A 20110-nucleotide genomic window follows, 5' to 3' on the forward strand; every position below is an offset into this window, starting at 1 on the left:
ATGTCAAGTAAATAGATTGGAAAGAACTGGTAAGTGAACTGGGATTTGAGGTGGTACAGTCACCATTGATGATGGGATTCAGCATGTGGCCATGTGCAATGGTGGCTGAGGTAGAGGGGTGGAGGAAAGGGTTTAGGTTGGGAAATAAAAGGATGGAGAAACCCACCTTCCAGATAGATCTTTGACTCTGATGTTCAAGTTATTGAGATTGATGAAGGAGTGAGGGATGGAGAAGAAAACCTCTGAGAATGGGAAGCAGGAGTTCTTAGGAGATGAAAAGGCTTCATGGGAGGGAGGCAGGAAATAGTAGTGAGGGTGGGTAGAAAGTGGCATAGCTGGATGGTCTGAGTGCCACAAGTGCAGGAACTTGTGTAGGAAGATGGAAGGGAAATAGTTTGAAGCAGCAATGGGGAGCCAGGAGGATGCTTCTCTTACTTCCTGGTTTGAGATATGTGGGGATGAGAACAGCTGGTCTTCAGGGGAGGAGAGTGTTTTGGGGGGAAGCCAGGTTTTCATGAAGGTCACTGAAGGTCGGAGTTCAGAGAGGAGGTTGGAAGGACATAGCGGGCATACTGTTTAGGGAAGAGTTGGAAAGGCAGGAAGAATGGATGAGTTAGCAGGGTCTGGGGCTGTCCAGGGAAGTGTGGAGTCCAGAGCCCTGGTGAGAGAGGATGCCTGGGTGGAGCTGAACTTGGAGTAGCAATTGCAGTAATAGGACTGTGAGCCATATCACATGACCAAGCACATCACATTATGTGAAAAACTTTCTGCTTCTCCCTCCCAGATTAATTTTTTTAAGGACTTTTGTTTAGTATGAAGAATGTAAAAATATTTATATTTATAAGCAGCTTTTAACAAAAATTTAGTTTGTTTGGGCTGTAAGGCAGCTGTGGCAACTTAAAGAGGATTGTATTTATATGTCTTAAGGTTGGGTTAGTATGGGGAAGTCAACCTCACTGATATACTAGGAAGCAGTAGGCAGGAACCACAAATCTGTTGAGGTCCTACTATGTATCAATTGTACTATGTGTCATAAGTACTTACTACTAAGTACATTATATGTAGTATAGAGTTGCTAACTACTTTATATTTAAATATATACTAAATTTTGTATATTTACAAAATATTATTTTGAATATATTTTGAATTTTGATGTCACTGGAGACCAAGTGTGACAAGTTGGAATTATGTGGGCATTGGAGGCAGTCCTGGGTTTGGATTTTTAGTTTCTTGGTTGATAAGCTGCTTTACTTTTGGCAAGTGACCTATGTTCTTGGGCCTCAGTTTTCTCATCTGTTGAGTGGGAATAGTATCAGCCACTTGTTAGAATTGCTGTGATACCTTTGCTGGGCAATTCTGAGAGGCAGACAAGGCTGAGAACCCCTGATACAGGTCATCAGTATTTGTTCCATTTTATAGATGAGGAAACCAAGGCTCAGAGACGCTAAGTAAGTATAGCCCTAAGTTGTTCATGATCACATGGCCTGGCCAGGATTGAAAGCCTGTTCTTTGACTCCAGGACCCTTGCTTTTTTTTTCAGTACAGAGAGTTTCTGCCTAAATACAAGGGAAGCTGAAGGAGCTCCACCTCCACATGGTTGCCCAGACAGTAGGCAGTGTGGCTGGGGTGGAGGGGTTAGGGGAAGAGAAGAAGAGAAGGCAGGCTCGTGGAATCCAGGTCAGTGGTTCCCAGACCTGACTGGGCTTCCACATCACCTGGGGACTGCTTACATAATAAATCTCCAGGGGCCACCCTAGGCCTACCAGATTGGAATTTTGAGGGGCATGGGGCCCAGGAACCTGTATCTTTAGAGTCCACCCTGGGTGATTCTGTGGCTGCCAGTCTGGTTCAGGTCTGGACCAGCTTTTGGGAACCACTGAATGCTAACTAACGTCCTGAAATGATCAAACGATTACATCCCAGCAGAATCCTGGGTGCCTGGCATGGCCACCAAAACTGGCCCCTAGGGATTGAGCTCTAGCACCTTGCTTTAAGATCTTTGGTGTCAGACCTGCAGCCGACTCTTGCTCTGTCACTGAGCACCTGGACTTTGAGTTCGCCTATATAGAAGCCATCACGTCAGCAGGACCACTAAACAGGAAGAGTCATGTGTACTTCAGAGTCGTTGTTCTTTCTTTTTCCCCCCTGGAGGCTCCTGCCCACTCAGTCAGATTACAGCTATATAAACAAGCTTGTACTACTGAGCTAGCACACATCTTGTAAATCTTTTTTTCCTCAAGTGCTTAACATTGCTGATGTCAGAAAAAAAAAAAATCCATTGGGTTTTAATGGGCTGAGGCAGACAATGTGAAGTTGATACAATATGGAGGAGAGGAAATCACATCAACAGAAATTCTTCTTTGGCAGCACAAATATTCAGGCTATATTACAGTCAGGCTTTGTTTACCTCTCCCACAAGATATTTCCCTGAATAGAATTTGGAGGGCTAGATACAGAGAGGGGTAGGCATGACGTTTAACACGTTCAGTGGCATGTGATGGTGATCTCAGCGGCACTGGCGTGTCACTGAGGTGGTCTCTTAGTTGTGTGTCAGGGTCACCAGAGAGGCTTGCTGAACAGCTGATGGCTTCATCTCTGAATCCCTGAGGTGGGGGGAAGGGTTTCTCCAACGATTTTGATGCTGGTGGCCTGGGATTTCATGAAAGCAGACTGCCGGTCAGTCGCTACCTTCATTCTGCACCAGGGAATGTGCATGCCTTATTTTATTTCCTCTTCAAAAGCAACTCTGCAAAGTAGAGGGGTCTCATCTTCCAGGTGGGAGTGAGGGGGGAGGTGGTCAACTGCCAAAGGCTACCCAGCAGTCTTGGTGTAGCCAGAGCTGAGATGCTATTTCAGGTGTGACTTCAAAGCCCCTTCCTTATCCACATTACTGAGGTCCTTCTACCTGCTGGGCTCAGCATTGTTATCTGCTGGACTCTAGGCTTTGCTTGCTCTAGAGAGGCTGGCATTACAAAGGAAGACAGCTGGCATTTGTTGTAACTGCAAGCTACGGATGCAACATAAGTTTGGAGTAAATTGCAGTCCTGATTTGCAGAAGATTCACTAATCAGAGTTTGAGTCATAGAAATGCTCAGTTGTTCTGTTATTCACAGGGTCTCTCCTCACTATACTTTCCATCCTCCCACATATTCCTTCTTATCTAAATTGCTCATGGATGGAACACCTGGGCAGCTCAGTCGGTGAAGTGTCTGACTCTTGATTTCAGCTCGGGTCATGATCCCAGGGTCGTGAGATCCAGCCCCATCTTGGGCTCCATGCTGGGCGTGCAGTCTGCTTAACATACTCTCTCTCCCTCTCCCTTTGCCCCTCTCCCCCTCCCCAGCTTGTGCCACATGCTCTCCCAAATAAATATAGATAGCTCATGGATTCCTGAGTTCAGGGCTGACTCATACCAATAAATTCTGGGGGGAAAATCTGATTCTGTACATAGTTCTTTGTCATTAAAGAGCCTTCTTTGTGGGGCAGTTTTAATGGCATTTTATCTAGATGAATGTTCCTGAAGGAGTGCACTGCATCTTGGTAGAATATTATCAATTTCATCATTTAGGAATATTTGAGTGCCTACTCTGTGCCACACCCTCTTCTAGGTGTTGGGGATAGAGGGGTGAACCCCACCGACAAAGACTCCAACCCAAGCAGAATTGGCTTTAGTAGAGATCCCTGTTGAATGAGTAAACCAAGAGAGGTGCGAAACCCTGTTTTTTCTTACCCCACATTTGACTATCCACTTAATCTCCTTGAGATCATATTGTCTTCATGTTTTTTTTTTTTCTCTTGGGTACCTACTTCTTCTGGGACTTCAGATGGTCATGCCTGCATTGTCCGCTAGGCTGAAATGGCCTCTTCTGCCTCCCCCAGACTCCTATCCATCCTTCTGCTCTGATCTCAGCTGCCAGGTTCTATCCTGTGCCAGGATAACCAAACACCCACATGTTACGATGTCCTGTGTCTGTGGACATGTCTGTCCCCCCTCCTGGACTCTGAACACTTTAATGAGAGCATCTGTGTCTGATTTATCTTTATATCTCCAGGGCCTAGCATGCAGCTTGAGTGAGTGGATGCTCCGTGTGTTTGCTCCAAGAAGAAATGTTGAGTCCCACCGCACCTGGTGGTGGGTGGTAGTGTTACGGAAATTACTTCAAGGGGAGGGATGCCCAGTCTGGGAGGGGACGCTTCACTCCAGCAGTTCTGTGATTCTTTGACAAGTTCAGCATGAGCATTGCCATGACTCAAGGACACAGGCTAGGATATAGGCAGTAATGATTGAAGAGAGGTGGTTTGAAGGAAAGTTAGAAACATGAAGTTCTGAGGTTCTGGGCAGCTGGGAGGAATAGTGAAGATGCAGGGTTTTACAGTTATTGTCCACCTGGAGTCCAGAGACGCTGTGGCCTCACCTGGTTCTGACAGCTAGTTAATTGCAATCAGTTTGGGGAACCAGGCCACTCAGTTCAGAAGGCTTTCTGCTATGCTGGGATGGTGGTGACAGATAAGGAAGCAAAGGCACAGAGAGGTGAAGTAGCTTGCCTCAGGTCTCACTGCTTGTAAGTGGTGGAACCTAAATTCGGATGTGGATCGGTCTGATGACAGATGCCAGCTTGTAACCACTTAGCTACCTGTCTCTTCTTGGGGACTTCAAAAATCAAGCTCTTAAGGTGTTTTCAGTTCTCCCCTTTGTTAGCTGTAAGCCATGATAGGAAAGGAATATCATTACTGTGCTTTCTTTCTGTTGAAATGTAGGTGTGCGTTTTCAGAAAAACATTCACATTCTCCAAATATTAAAATAAAAGGTCCTGAATTATTTACTTTGTATGCATACATGCAGTATATATAAATAACATGAAGAAGTTTTTGGGGTTCTGCTACCATGAGATGTAAAATATTCCTATTTCATTTCTATTGTACTTCATTTAAAAATAAATATTTCATGCTATATTGTAATGAATGAAAATATAGCCCTTTAATGTCATGAACTCTAGCATCATAGTCAATGAATATAATTATAACCTCCTTACCTGTGTAGGTTTTGCATCCTGTTTCTCTAGCATCTGTTGACACATGGCCTGGAAAGTGATTATATCACTATTTTAGAAATGATCCTTTCTAGACACAGGAAAGTTAAATGACATTGAGTTTCAAAATGAGCTGCTAGAGGAACCAAAAATAGAAGCTTTTCTACTACATACTAGACTCACTGAAATTCCTAACATGGAGACTGTCTGCCTGCACTTGTAGTCTGAAGTCCCAGTCCTGGACCAGTGGCTTGTTGTAACACCAGAAATGTTTCTGTAGGGGGCGGGGAGCGGCCAGGGAAAGGCAAAGGTAGGGCTGACAGGATTGTTTCTAGGTCATTCCCAACCTTGCTGTTTTAACAGTTTTCTAGGTGGGAGATAATATGGTCATTAAAGTCAGAGTGTTCATTTACAAATAAAGCCAGAAACCCAAAAATGGCTCTATTACATATATAAATGAGCAGACATAAATGGACTCAATTTTTGTTTTTCATGCTCTGTTATATTCTGTATTCAGGCAAAGGAGTAGGCAAATAAGTAGCTGTTGAAAAATAAAAGTGTGTTGTTCATTTAACTTTAAAAGTCACTGATTGGAATTAATAATCAGCGTTGCATGTAGCACTATATTCATAGAAACACTGATATTACAATGCGTAGAGATAAGAGAAGGATGTTTTTTATCTCTTCATGTAATCTAACTTTAAAAATGCATCTTAATTCACAAATGATGAAGAAAGCAAGCAACATTCAAATGGTTATACCGTGGGCATTTAAATTCTTAGCACAAATGACAAATTCCTGTCTCTTGCCCATCTTCTATCCAAATCTGTTTTTATGGAATGACCTTTGGTACCAACTTATTTTACAATAAAATATTTCCTGCATTTTTATTTTGAATTGAAATGGCCTTTTCTGCCAAGTATGGTATTTATAAAAGTTTCTTTGATGAACAGCCTATGAATTTTGTGCAAATAACCCAGGCAGGCTCTCAGCTTAGTGATAACATTTGTATAGGACTTTTATGGCTTTATATGATACATTCACATTCAGTTTATTAGGCCCTCACCTGTGAGTACTCCATGGAATTCACATTTTACTGATGAGAGCAATGTAGAGGGAGGGGCCTCAGCATGATTCTGGGTATACAGCAGGCATTCAGCATTTTGTTTTAAAAGGAAGTTAACAAAGAGAACCCAATAGGTTAACTTGTTCAGAGTAGCACAGCAAATAGCGTATGATACCAAGAACTGAACTTCGTTTCTCAAAAATTCTGTCATTGTTTCACTGATACCTTTTCAGGCTTTTTAAAAAGGTCAAATTAAAAATATTCACTTTACTTAATTGAGGTAAAATTCAGATAACAGAAAATTAACTACTTTAAAGAATATATTTCAGTGGCATTTAACACATTCACAATGTTTTGCATCCTTCACCCCTATCTAGTGCAAAAATGTTTTCGTTATCCCAGAGGAGACCCCATATCCATTAAGCAGTAACCCCATTCCATTCTCTGCCCAGCTGTTGGCAGCTACCAACCTGCTTCCTGTATCTACACATTTACCTGTTCTAGATATTCTACATAAATGGAATTATACAATATATCTCTTAGTCTGTTTGGGCTGCTGTAACAGAATATCATAAATTGGCTGGCGTATAAACAACAGACATTTATTTCTCATATTTCTGGAAGCTGGAAAGTCCAAGATCTAGGCTTGAGCGGATTTAGTGTGTGGCCCATGGATGGCTTTATTCTCACTATGTCTTTAAAATATTTTTTTATTCATGAGAGACACAGAGCACACACGAGAGAGGCAGAGACACAGGCAGAGGGAGAAGCAGGCTCCATGCGGGGAGCCCGATGTGGGACTCAATCCTGAGTCTCCAGGATCACACCCTGGGCTGAAGGCGGCGCTAAACCACTGAGCCACCCAGGCTGCCCTCACTAGGTCTTCACATGGCAGAAGGGAGCTCTCTGAGAGTTCTCTTATAAGGGCATTAATCACCTCCCAAAGGTTATATGTCACACTGGGGGTTAGGATTTCAACATATGAATTTGGATGGGGGTGTGAACATTCAATCCATTGCAGTGATTTTTGTGTCTGGCTTCTTTTACTAAGCATGATGTTTTCAAGATAAATCAATGTTGTATCAATACTTTACAGATTTTCATGGGTGAATTTTATTCTGTGGTAGGGATAGACCATATTTGGTTTATCCATTCATCAGTTGATGGGCACTGAGTTGTTTCCATGTTTTGGCTGTTGTGAAGAGTACTGCTGTGAATGTTTGTATTCTATTTGTTTGAATATTTGTTTTCAGTTCTTTGGGATATAGTTGAATTTTCAGGTTATTGGTGATTCTGTGTTTAACTTTTGAGGAACTACTAGACTATTTTTCATAGCGACTGAACCATTTTACATTCCTACCACAAGACACAGTGCTTAGATTTCCCCACATCCTTGTCAACACTTGTTATTTGAGGTTTTTCTTTTTTACTATGACCATCCTAGTAGATATAAAGTGGTATTTCCTTGTGGTTTTGATTTGCATTTTCCTGATAAAGTATTTCAGATTTTAAAACATAGAATTAATCAGGAAGTGAGCTTTGGTAAGACAAAATCAACATCAAAATGAGTGTGCTTCATCTGTCTTCAGGAGATTATTTAGAACTGGCATGAGCTTACCTTTAGGGTACAAGATTCTGGGCTGAAAATAATGAATGAACATGTTGCTTTGGGATTAGAAGAATGTATATGGATAACAAGACCCCAGTTTCCCCTAAACATTTTTTTAAATACTGCTGAAATCAAGAGGAAAAATATAAAATTCTTCATGTTTTATTTTCATATCACCTGCCAAAAGATACTTCTTTGCATTAAGAGCTTTCTCTATATAATTTTTTCATGTCTTAATGGTCTGTTCATTTATTTTTGCAGCGTGAGTGAAGACATCCGGCATGGCTCAGGGAACTGGGGACCAAAGAGCAGTGGGGATTGCTGACCCAGAAGAAAGTTCTCCAAATATGATAGTCTACCGCAAAGTAAGGCCTCTCATTAAAAGCTGGGGGTGCTGCCTGTGTGTTTGTTGTGTGTAGGGTTGACTGATGGTTGACAGCTTGACAAATGTTTTCTGCCTAAACTGCCTTGACTGATAAATGAATATCATTTTCTTCTCATATCCTCTGATTTTCCAATTCAAAACTCAAGGAACTTAGGTTTGTCATACTTGAAAAATATGATTTGATTTTCTTTAAAGATTTTATTTTTAAGTAATCTCTACACTGAATGTGGGGCTTGAACTTAACAACCCTGAGATCAAGAGGCACATGCTCTATAGAGTGAGCCGGCCAGGCGCCCCAGATTTGGTTTTCTTTAAAAAAGCAAAGATTGCCCAAGCAATGCAGAGGGAGATCTATTCTCCTTCAAGGTAAAGGCCTTTGTATAACATTGTTTTTGAGCCCTTATTGTACAAGAACTGGTCTAGATGCTATGGGAGATACAGAGGTGTGCATGTATTCGCAGTTGGTAGGAGACATAAGATGTACAGAAATAACTGTAATAGTCTAAGTGTTAATTTTCAAAAAAAAGGTGCAAATAGAGTGTTACATGAAATCAGAGGAGGGGGTGATTACTTCCAGGCTCAGAGGTCAGGTGTGGACTGGTGGAAAAGTAGTCTTTGAACTCAGTTTTAAAGGATGAGTAGGACTGCTTTATGTGGAAAGCAGAAGGGAAGAACAATATTCCAGGTGGTGAGATGCATTCAGCAGAGGGAAGGAGCTGAAGAAAGTGAACAGCAACCAGAACCAGTGACTTGGGGGCATAGGTGGCTTACATAGAGTAATGGAGGTTAGGTTTTGGGAAGAGAGTCTGGATGGAGCCAGATTTTTAGATTGTCAAACCATAAGCAATTTAATCATGAACAACTTTTGTGCCAAGAGTTGTAAAATTAATATCTCTTTGGAATTGTGAGTCTTGCCCCAGGGTGCCAGATGTATGGTTGTGAAGGTAGATTTGAGGCTTGAGGGGGTGCTGTTGGTGTTTTTGTCTCTGTGAGAAAGGTAAGGAGGATGTTAATTTAGCAGGAGAAATGCCCCCTCAGAATTGAGTGAGACTGAGCAAAGGGATTAAAGAGTCTGCATTAAAAATGACTTGGAAATGGAATGAATATAGAATTAGGAGCGGAATAAAGAATCAAAGATGACTGCGTTTAACCTTGGGTTATAGAAAGACATTGCTGCTGTTCATTCAAATGGGGACATTTGGAAGACTGTCTTAAAGGAAGGAAATATGGCACATAGGTTTTATTTGTGCATATGTTGAATTTGAGGTAATTGTGGGACCCAGGAAATTGAACAAAATCCCCTACCCCTGGACAAGCAGAGCAGGACTGATACTTGGACCCAGGCTCGAGCTTGTAAATAAACCCTCGTGTGATTGCATCGGTGTTGGCTCCTTGGTGGTTTCTCGGATTCGCGATCTTGGGCACAACAGTAATAACTGCTTCTTATTAATACAGCTTTTTAAGGCTTCAATGTTTGTGAAAGTTTCGCCTAACTGTACTACATATTAATAAGGAAAATGAGTTTATGTTCATTCATTTCACTAAATATTTGAGTTGTCTGCTGGGTTCTGTGTATTCTGCAAGACTCTGCGTTTGATCTCTGCTAACCACGTGGGCAGGGTTGAACTAGATATATTCCTGGATGATCAATATGGTGAATTTTCCCCTTTTCTTATAAAAATAGAACTCAAACTAATCTTGCTTAGAGTATCAAATTTTTTTAATCCTTTGCTTTGTAAGAGAATGCTGAGATGCATTTCTAATAGAGATGTCTATTAAGTTGTCGTAAAGAAAAAAGAGATTAACAGGGCTAACCAATTAGTGAAGCATACAGAATAAAAGAAAGATGTTTATTCATTATTACCTTCTTAACCCACTCCATGCTGGGAAACCCTGTGCCAAGCTCATAGGAACATGAGCTTTGGAATCAGATGTAGGTTTAAATGATTGCAACTCTACCATTTCCTGGTGGTATGACCTTGAGTTAGTTATTAACTTCTGTGAACCTCAAGTTTCTTCATTTTTGAAAAAAAAAAAAGGTGGGAGAAAGGATAGTACCTCTTGGGGTCATTGTAAAGATTCATTTAGACAAAGTAAATGAGACATCTCCCATCTTGTTTTGTATGGAGGCGGTCCATAATGAATGCTTCTTTTTCTTTTATCTTTAGGTCATATGAAGACAGTGTCATTTGTAGAGGAAATAAATTATAAAATGTGTAAATGTTGGTGCTGTTAATAAGTTGACTAAAGTATGTTCATAGAATGAGTTGCTTTTTTAAGACTCTGGAAAACAATACAAATATTTTTATATTGTTCAGGAGACTGTAAACCAATGGGTTAGTAAAGGTTAGTAGGAAATGTAAAGGTCATGCAACCCAAACACCTTTCTACTAGAATGTTTGGTATTATGTTGAAAGGAAAACTTCCTTCAGGTTTGTGGGAACTCAATTTTTACTTTTTAGGTAGTAGGAGGGGACTCTTTTCAGGTTTAATTTAGATACAAAGTTGTGGATTGCTGTAGTTCTTCAGAGATAGAACTAGTAGCCATTTGGTTTCTATATTGGAAATATATCTTGCTTCCTTATGACAAATTTGTATGTGGGGTATGCATGTGTTCATGTTATTTGCTATATTAGTTAATTCCTATAAAAGGGATATTGCATCTGTTCAATTTATTAGAAAGAAAGAAGGCATTGCTTTGTATGGGTCTAGGGCCTGGAATCATTTAAACCTGGTTAATTTGACTAAATCATGGTTATGTTCCAACTGTGAGAGATTTACCTAGCTCTCTGCTTGCACTGCTGTAGATCAGCTGTTGGCTACAACCTATACAACCAATATTGCAGGACACTATCCTCAAGGTGTCAGTAAAGATTAAACCTTGAAACCAAGGTCAATTCAAAACATTTACTATATAAGTCCTTTTCCATAGTGATTTTTTCAAGGTTGTAAACTCTAAAACCAAATCTTTTCTTAGAGGTCTACAACAAAAATTTACATTAAAAATTATGCAAATAGTGCTTTCCTTTTTGTTTTTTTTTCGCTTTGTTGTTTCTTACTCATGTCAGATGTTTTTAGTGTGAAGTTTTTGCTTGGACTGTGTTGTGTTGATTCAGATGCTGACATTTAAAAAGCCAAATCTAGAGAAATGGAGCTTTCGGGTAAACTTCCGAGTAATAAGTGGGATGATTATGTCCATAATGTTGTTGTGACTTTTAAATGCCATTTAGGATGGTAACCTTCTGACATATGAGTAATGATGGGTGGGTTTTGTAAACCTACACTCTCAGAATCCTCTTCATTTTCTTTTCATGTTTTCTGTGTCATTAACTGTGAGAAGTTGTACTTTCCCAAGGCATGATTTATTTATTGAGTGGAACAGACTTTCTAATTTAGTTTTTCATCCTTCACATTCACATTTTGGATTGGAGGTGTGTATGAAAAATGTATTGGTCACATTAAAAATCTATTTAAGAGAAAAAGCTTAATTATTTATTAAGTCGCCCAGACCCTTTTTTATATTCCTGGATCCAAAAGCTCCTGGGTCATTGAATTGTCCGATGTAGGGATGATATTTGAACCTGACTGAACATCAGATCATTTAGGGATGTTTTATAAAAATATTGGTCCTCAAAGGATCCCCTCTCCAAGATATTTTTGTTTCATTGGGTCTAAATTGGGTCCTGGGGATCTGAGATTTTAAAAATTTTTTATTAAAAATTTTTTTAAAAAAGATTGTATTTATTTATTTAAGAGAGAGAGAGGGCATGAGCGGGGAGGGGGAAGAGACAGAGGGAGAGGGAGAAGCAGACTCCTACTGAGCAGGGAGCCCGACACTGGCCAATCCCAGGACCCTGAGATCATGACTTGAACCACAGGCAGACGCTTAACCAACTACCCAGGCACACCCTGGGAATCTGAGTTTTAAACTCTTCTCAGGAGAATCTGAGTTTGAAATGTACTTATTTAGTATCTTTTTCAATATCCAGGTAGAGTACATATGGCAAAGTAAAGGGAAAGTTGATTTTTGAAGTGGGTTTTTTACTTTATTTATAGATCTCTCAGATGTGGAAGGGCCAGTTTCCTGTCATAGACTTACAAGTAAGGGATTTTAGTAACATCATCATTTATATGAGCAAACTGAAGTATGGAGAGAGCGTGTAACTTGCATAATGTTACCCAGCAGTTTCCCAGTGAAGCCATGATTGTGTCCAGATAGTCTGACTCCCCCCGTTGGTGTCCCTTCCACGACAATGTTATCAACCTCAGACTGCATTGCCACATAGTTGGGGCTCGACAGACATTGGATGAATTAAATAAATGAAAATACTGTGCAGCAGATCTTTGCTTTCATGCTGATCCTCAGAGATTTGACTTGAGTAAACGTTGAACATTTGTAATGCTAAAGCTTCCTTCTACTTGCTGGTGCTCTTGTTTCTTGGGTAAAGATATTCTAAAATGTTTACTTTCTTTTATAAACTCGGGATTCTTTTGAGTACAAGTAGGTTGCTTCCTGATTTTGTTTAGTTCTCTGAGTGGTGTTAATAACATCTCTTGAAAAATTTCCAACTGGACTGGTAATTTGATTTAGAACTCTGGGCAATTAGATGGTAGTTGGACAGAGAAAATTGTAGCTTAACTTGACCCAGACTTGGGTCATGAGGCAGTACAGTGTGATGGAAGATGCCAAACAGGGAGCAGAGAGCCCTGGATATCTGGGCCCAGCTCCTACTCTCATTGCTTTGGTTCTCTGGATGCGCAACTTCATTTTCCAAGCTCTGTTTCATATTTTGATTTCTTTCTCTCTCCTTTCTTTTCCTCCTTCCTTCCGAACCACAAAATACTTCTTACACAAACAGAATATATTCATTGTCCACATAAAGTAAAAAGAAGCATGATAAGATGAACCCTGTGTACCTAGCAACCCATCAATATAATAAATAAAATACTACTTTGGCTTCATTTCCTTTTCTGTAAAATGAGGGGATTGGACTGAATATTGTAAACATACTTTTCTGCAATGATTTACAAGTTTCATTCTGTAAATTTTTAATCATTTAGAAGTTAATAAACTTCCGTGATGTCAAAACAGTGTTGTGAGACTGTAGGTGTACTTAGGGTCTTTTGAACTTTTTTTAAAAAATATTTTATTTATTTATTCATAAGAGAGAAAGAGAATGAGAGAGAGAGAGAGAGAGAGAGAGAGAGAGGCAGAGACACAGGTTGAGGGAGAAGCAGGCTGCATGCGGGGAGCCCGACATGGGACACGATATCCCGAGTCTCTAGGATCAGGCCCTGGGCTGAAGGCAGCACTAAACCTCTGAGCCACCCGGGCTGCCCATCTTTTGAACTTTTCTGGAAATATTTTAAGCAGTCCTATAAAACCTAAACTGAACTGAGATAAAACCTAATGTAGTTCGGCATCAGAAGAAAAATTGTACTTTAATGATTTAACATTCAACAGTTAAAGTGTTTTCTGGGTGGCGACTTGTTTCTTTGGCTGGCTAGTAACATTTAAAATGTTTGTACAGGTATCATTTGGCGGTACTGATTGTATGTTAGATAGTAGGAACTGTGTTTAAATAGTATCACTGGGTACTGTCAGTAATACATAGTGTTAGGGATGAATTAGAAGTCTTAGAGAAAGAAGAAAAGGCTCGTGTTATTATGTCATTGCTGGCTTCCTTCACTTGTTAGTTTCCAGTTTTTTATTCCTTCTCTGCTGGAATTTTGGTCTTGCCTTTGTATTGCCCTGATACTCCAAGGTCACTTTCCCTAATATTCTAGGACCCTTGCAGTCCTGGGCAGAAGTTACTTTAGGCATATTTCCAAAAAGTAAATGTAGCACTATTTTAGTTACACAGGCAATGGTATGCAGCAAGAAGGTAGGGGGCAGGGGAAATCTAGCTGGGAAGAGACAAGCCTGATGAGCAAGCTGGGAATAGGACATTGTTTTGGAATTCATGTAAGGCAGTTGTAGTGGCCAGCACAACTAAGAGTCAGGGAACCTGTAGATCTTGGTGACCAAGGCACAATGAGGATTAGAAATAATTTAATCAACAAATATGTATCAAGTGTCATTTGTGTGCCAGATGCTAAGAACGCAAGAAGAGGTCTGCCCTGACAAAACTTAATGGGTTACAGTTGGGTACCTAGATAGTTGCAAGAGGCAATTGGTAGAGGTGAGCTGAGGAATGTGGAAGGATGTAGAAGGGTCAGAAGCCCATATCAAGAGAGAGGATAATAATGTCATAGAAGACATCCTGAGGATTTGGCACCTACCTTAATTCGTGAAAGATGACTAGGAATTACCCTGGCAGAGAAGGAAAAAAAGATAAGTGCAGGAAGGAGAATGACTACCACATGGAAAGGGACAGAGTGTGATGTGATAAACTGAGTTGGGGGAACGTCAAGTGGCTGTTTTCTTGGAGCTAGGTGTATGTGCTGGAGGTTGAGAAATAAAGTTGGCTGAGGAGATTAGGCCTGGATCATGGAAAACCTTACATATCATGCCCAAGATTTAGGATACCATGCAGTTATCTTCCCTTTGCATCTGCACACTCACATTTGACCCTTCCAGGCCCCAGGAGGTAGACTCACCTGCAGGGCATTTGGTATCTCTGGCTTTGATTCAGATTTGGTCAGTAGAAGCCTGGAGAGAGAGGGGAAGGAGGAAGAAGAGCAAAGCCAGGGTGTTCCTTCTCGTGGCTCTCTCTCTACAGAGTCTTCCTTCTTTCTTGCCCGTGCCCCTTGACTGAAGGTCATTGTTGATCCCAGGGCAGACTTTTCTCCTCTGCGTCCTGCTACCCTTGTCTTCTCCTCATCTTTTTGTGCATCTGGGTGGCTCCAGTTTGTATAGTCTTCTATGGCTGTATAGCCAATTACCTCAAGATGTAATGGGATTAATTGGCTTAAGCACAACATTTATTATATCATAGTTTTCATGAGTCAGTAGGGTCCTCTGGGTCATGTCTCTCACAAAGACCACATTAAAGATGTTGGCAGGATTGCAGTTTCATTTGAAGGCTCACCTGGGGAGAGGTCCACCTCAAGCTTCCTCATGTAGTTGTTGGCTGGATTCAGTTCCTCTAGTGCTGTGGGAATGATAGCCTCAGGTCCTCACTACCAGTTGACTGGAGCCACTCTCAGTTTCTTGCCACATGTGTTTCTCCACGGGGTAGCTCCTAACACGGCAGCTTGTTTTATCAGAGTGAGTAAGAAAGAATGGGAGTTTCACTCTTTGATAACCTAATCTTGGACATAACATCCTATATCCTTTCTGTTAGGAGCCGGTGAGTAGGTCCACTGCTAGGTGAGGGGTTTATGCACAAGTCAGAGGTTCCTGAGTGTTCTCTTGTGGTTCTCCTATACTCTGCCACTTCTTTATACTTTATCCTTTTTGAAATAAACCTTTTTTGAATTGTCTTATATGTGCCATCTGTTTCCTGACAAGTCTCTGACTCATGCAGGTATTAGCCCCAAAGCAAAGGAAAGCCACTGAAACTTTGTTTTTCTTCATAAGGAAAGTCACTACAAAAGAACTTAAAGCTGGGAAGTCATATGGTCAGTGGGGAGAATTCACTTGTGCTGAGAGGGTGTAAGAGAAATGGTAAGATTAGTAGACAGAATGGTTTGGTGATTTTACAGGAATTCAGGTGAGGACAAGATGATATGTTAATGGCAGTGGTAACATAGACGAGGGGATGTATTTGGAAGGTAGAACCAACAGGATTTAGTGACCAATAAGATCTAGAGCGAATCTGAGGGGAATGAGGAGGTATCTTTTTATCAGGTTACACCTGGGAAATGTCAGAAGGTCTCCTGGAACCAACAAAATTTTGAACCAAATAACTGTAGAGCAGGATTGCCCGCACCTCCACTCCTTGTGTGTAGAGAAATCAAATGTCATGGAAGGAGTATGTAACTCGGCCACCATGTCTCTGTATTGATTATGGCTACACCACCAGCTCACTTTGGGCCATGCCCAAGTTGCTTCTCTTTTAAGTCTAGTTCTACAATTTGTGAAGTGAGGGGTTAGCTAGGCTGAGTCATCTCGAAAGTACTTTCAGCTCTAACATGCTAGGGCTTTCATAATCTAAAATAAAGACATTTACATTTCCTTACCTGTTTATTCTTCTCATAACCGTCTTTTCTTTTAAATTTTCTTTAAAAAGTTAACCCAAGCAAAACTTTAAAAAAGTCATGTAAGTCAGTGTGTTTCAAACAAATGCTTTTTGGTCTCTTGAACATTTAGGCCTTCTTTTTCTTTTCTTTTCTCCCAAGGACTAACTTCAGAGAGGTATTCTGGGTAACTAATTTAATTGTTCAATCTGCATTTTAAGATTCCTCTCATTAAGTATTTTGAAGGTTTTTTATTGCCTTAGGAAAAAACTGTTCTGTTTTCCTTTTCCCCTAGGATTGGACTTGCTAGAGGAAAAGCTCCCCATCACATTATCTTGGTTGGCAGGAGACAGGAGTGTGGGCAAGTCCCCGACCAGTGGTATCAGTGTCCACAGATGAAAGGGATGGTATTTTTAGTGTCGAGAATAGCTCAGTGTGGTTTAATATGATGTGTTTCCATGAGTATAGGTTTCTAATTTGGAAAGCCCTTGGTGTGTTCAAGGCTTCGTTTCATTTTTTCCTATTTCCCACTCTTCATTTCAAAGAGTCTAAGATTTTACATTTTGGCAATTTATTACTCTCACTATTGACACTCCTTTGCATTATCCCTACACTGTGGATAACTTGAATAGCCATAGAGTGAAGGCCTCATTCTCAGGATTTGAACAAGAAAAACTAAAAGCCTACAGATATCTGTGAAGGGAAAATACACAAATATTTCAATCATTGCAATATAGGAGCATTATTGTTAAGAAATGTTTGCCAATAGAAATCAAAATGGAAAATGGACAAATATTTTGACCTGCATTCTCAATTCTAAAAATGTATTATATTAAGGGAATGGAAAAAATATACAAATATGGACATATAGATATAGACACACATTCATAGCAAGAGAATATTCATACCTCTATAGTAAAGAACATCAAAAGATATAAATCAATTGAATATTTGTTGAAAAGGAATTAAATAATCATGGGGGGATAGGATTTATATTTGGGTGACCCCCCAGTTAGGTTACTGGATCCCTGTTCTGGTAGACCTACTAATTTCATTGAAAGGAAGATGGTTATTGATGTCCTAGGATGTGGTCCAATCGAATATTCTGTACTTTTAAAACCCTACAAGACTTTGCCATTTTAGTTTTATTTGCTAAATACAATCGATGGTGTAGATTTACAAAAAAATTATTGTTTTCATTGCTTTATTATTTTCTACATCTCTGTGCTTACCTCTTGGATCATTTTTTCTTTTGTCTGGAGAGCTACCTTTAGTATTTTCTTTAGTCAGGTCTGTTGATACAAATTAAGAAAGATAATAGGGATTTATTGGCTATCCACTCTATACCAGACACTGCTGGGTACTGCACATACACTGAATCATGTAATCACCAGAATGGCTTGTTAGGCAAGTGATGATCACCCTATATTTACATGTAAGAAAACAAGATCAGGGGGATCCCTGGGTGGCTCAGCGGTTTAGCACTGCCTTCAGCCCAGGGCGTGATCCTGGAGACCTGGGATCGAGTCCCACATCAGGTTCCCTGCATGGAGCTGCTTCTCCCACTGCCTATGTCTCTGCCTTTCTCTCTCTCTCTCTCTCTCTGTGTCTCTCATGAATGAATAAATAAAATCTTAAAAAAAAAAAACAGGATCAGAATGAATAAGTGACTGGTATTGAGATTTGAATCTGGGGTTTGCTTTATTCTAAAGTTTGTAATTTTTTTAAAAGAAATTAAATTATATAGAAAAAAAAGATCTCAAAGTTGTTTGCGGTTAATTATAGGAAGGTTGGTGTCGACAAGGTGGGTTTACAGAGGAGGAAGGAATTTTTGTGTGTGTTTTTTTAAGATTTTATTTATTTATTCATGAGAGACAGAGACAGAGCGGGGGGGGGGGGGGGGGCGTGAGGGGAGAGGCAGAGACATAGGCAGAGGGAGGAGAAGCAGGTTCCATGCAGGGAGCCTGATGCGGAACTTGAGCCTGGGAGAGCGGGATCACGACCCGAGCCAAAGGCAGATGCTCAACCACTGAGCCATCCAGGCATCCCAGGAGGAAGGAATTTTAAGAGAAATAAGTTGAATTGCATGTTTAAGAAAGGGGAGAATTTTGTTCTGTAGGAAAAGCCAAGAAATGATTTTAGGTGATGGGAGTTGTGGAAGCAAAGGTATGGTGATAAGAAAGCATAGATATACTTAGGAGGCAGTGTATTTTAGAACACTAAATCTCGGAGGTGTGCCTGGTGTAATAATAGCCTTATTCTTCATATGGAGAACCCGAAGCAAGAAAACATTAAACATTTTTAGTTCTGAAACTCACATGGTAAAATATTGGTAAAGCTTCTGCCAACTGCTTTTCTTTCTTTCCTTCTAAAACTTCATTGTTTTCTATTTTAAAACTAATAATTCATTTTTAAAAGAATATACGAACTGTAGGAAAAAATATCTCACATACTCCTATCATGCAGATATGACCACAGTTAACATTTTGGCCTATTTTCTTCCAGGCTTTTATATAAGTAGTATATATATATATATATTATATGAGCACATATATAATATATAATATTCAGGGCTACCCTGACTAGCCAAAACAATCTTGAAAAAGGAGAACAAACCTGGAGGTATCACAATCCCAGATTTCAAGATATACTATAAAGCTGTAGTAATCAAAACATTATGGTACTAGCTCAAAAATAGACACATAGATAAATAAACAGAATGAAGAACCCAGAAATAAACCCACAATTATATGGCCAATTACTCTATGACAAAGGAGGCAAGAATATACAATGGGGAAGATGGTCTCTTCAGTGGTGCTGGGAAAACTGGACAGCTACATGCAAAGGAATGAAACTGGACCATTTTCTTCCATCTTATACAAAAATAAACTCAACATGGATTAAAGACCTAAATGTGATACCTGAAACCATAAAACTCCTGGAAGAAACATAGTAATTTCTTTGATAGTTGTAGAAATATTTTTCTAGATGTGTCTCCTCAGGCAAGGAAAACAAAAGCAAAATTAAATTATTGGGGCTATATCCAAATAAAAAGTTTTTGTGCAGTGAAGGAAACTATCAACAAAACAAAAAGGCAGCTGACTGAATGGGAGAAGATATTTGCAAATATATTTGTTAAGGGAAGTCATACAACACAACAAAAAGCCTCCAAATAGTCTGATAATGGGCAGTGAAACTGAATAGACATTTTCCAAAGATATGCAGATGGCCAGCAGACACATGAAAAGATGATTAACTTCCCTGACCACCGGGACACCTGGGTGGCTCGGTGGTTGGGCTGCTGCCTTCGGCTCAGGTTGTGATCCCAGGGTCTGGGATCGAGTTCCGCATCGGGTTCCCTGCATAGAACCTACTTCTCTGCCTGTGTCTCTGCCTCTCTCTCTGTGTCTCTCATGAATAAATAAAATCTTTTTTTAAATAAATAAAATCTTAAAAAAAAACTTCCCTGATCACTAATCATCAGGAAAATGCAAATTAAAACCACAATGAGGTATCACTTTATACCTCATAGAATGGCTAGATTCATAACCAAGAAATAACAAGTGTTGACAAGGATGTGGAGAAGGAACTCTAATGCACTATTGGTGGGAATGCAAATTTGTGCAGCTACTGTGGAAAACAGTATGGAGGTTCCTCAAAAAATTAAAAATAGAGCGACCATATGATCCAGTAATTGCTGTACTGGGTATTTACCCAAAGAAAATTAAAACAGTAGTTTGAAAAGATATATGCATCCCTATGTTTATTGCAGCATTATTTGAAATAGCCAAGATATGGAAGCAATCCAAGTGTCTGTCCATGGGTGAATGGATAAAGAAGGAGTGATATATATATATATATATATATATCTCATATATATATGTATATATATATGATAT

At 39.9% G+C, this 20110-nt stretch overlaps 1 protein-coding gene across 26 annotated transcripts in view; it reads left to right on the top strand.

Moving 5' to 3' along the window:
• The window catches only part of RGS6 (regulator of G protein signaling 6), a 544783-nt gene that overhangs the window by 16927 nt on the left and 507746 nt on the right, over window positions 1–20110 (top strand). For all 26 annotated transcript variants that reach the window (XM_072761912.1, XM_072761919.1, XM_072761924.1 and 23 more), the window contains exon 2: window positions 7967–8070. In XM_072761912.1, coding sequence (XP_072618013.1) covers window positions 7987–8070 — 84 coding nt within the window. In that variant the 5' untranslated portion in view covers window positions 7967–7986. The remainder of the gene's footprint in view (window positions 1–7966; window positions 8071–20110) is intronic.

Source organism: Vulpes vulpes, chromosome 6 (genome assembly GCF_048418805.1).
Source record: "Vulpes vulpes isolate BD-2025 chromosome 6, VulVul3, whole genome shotgun sequence".
Lineage (NCBI taxonomy): Eukaryota > Metazoa > Chordata > Mammalia > Carnivora > Canidae > Vulpes > Vulpes vulpes.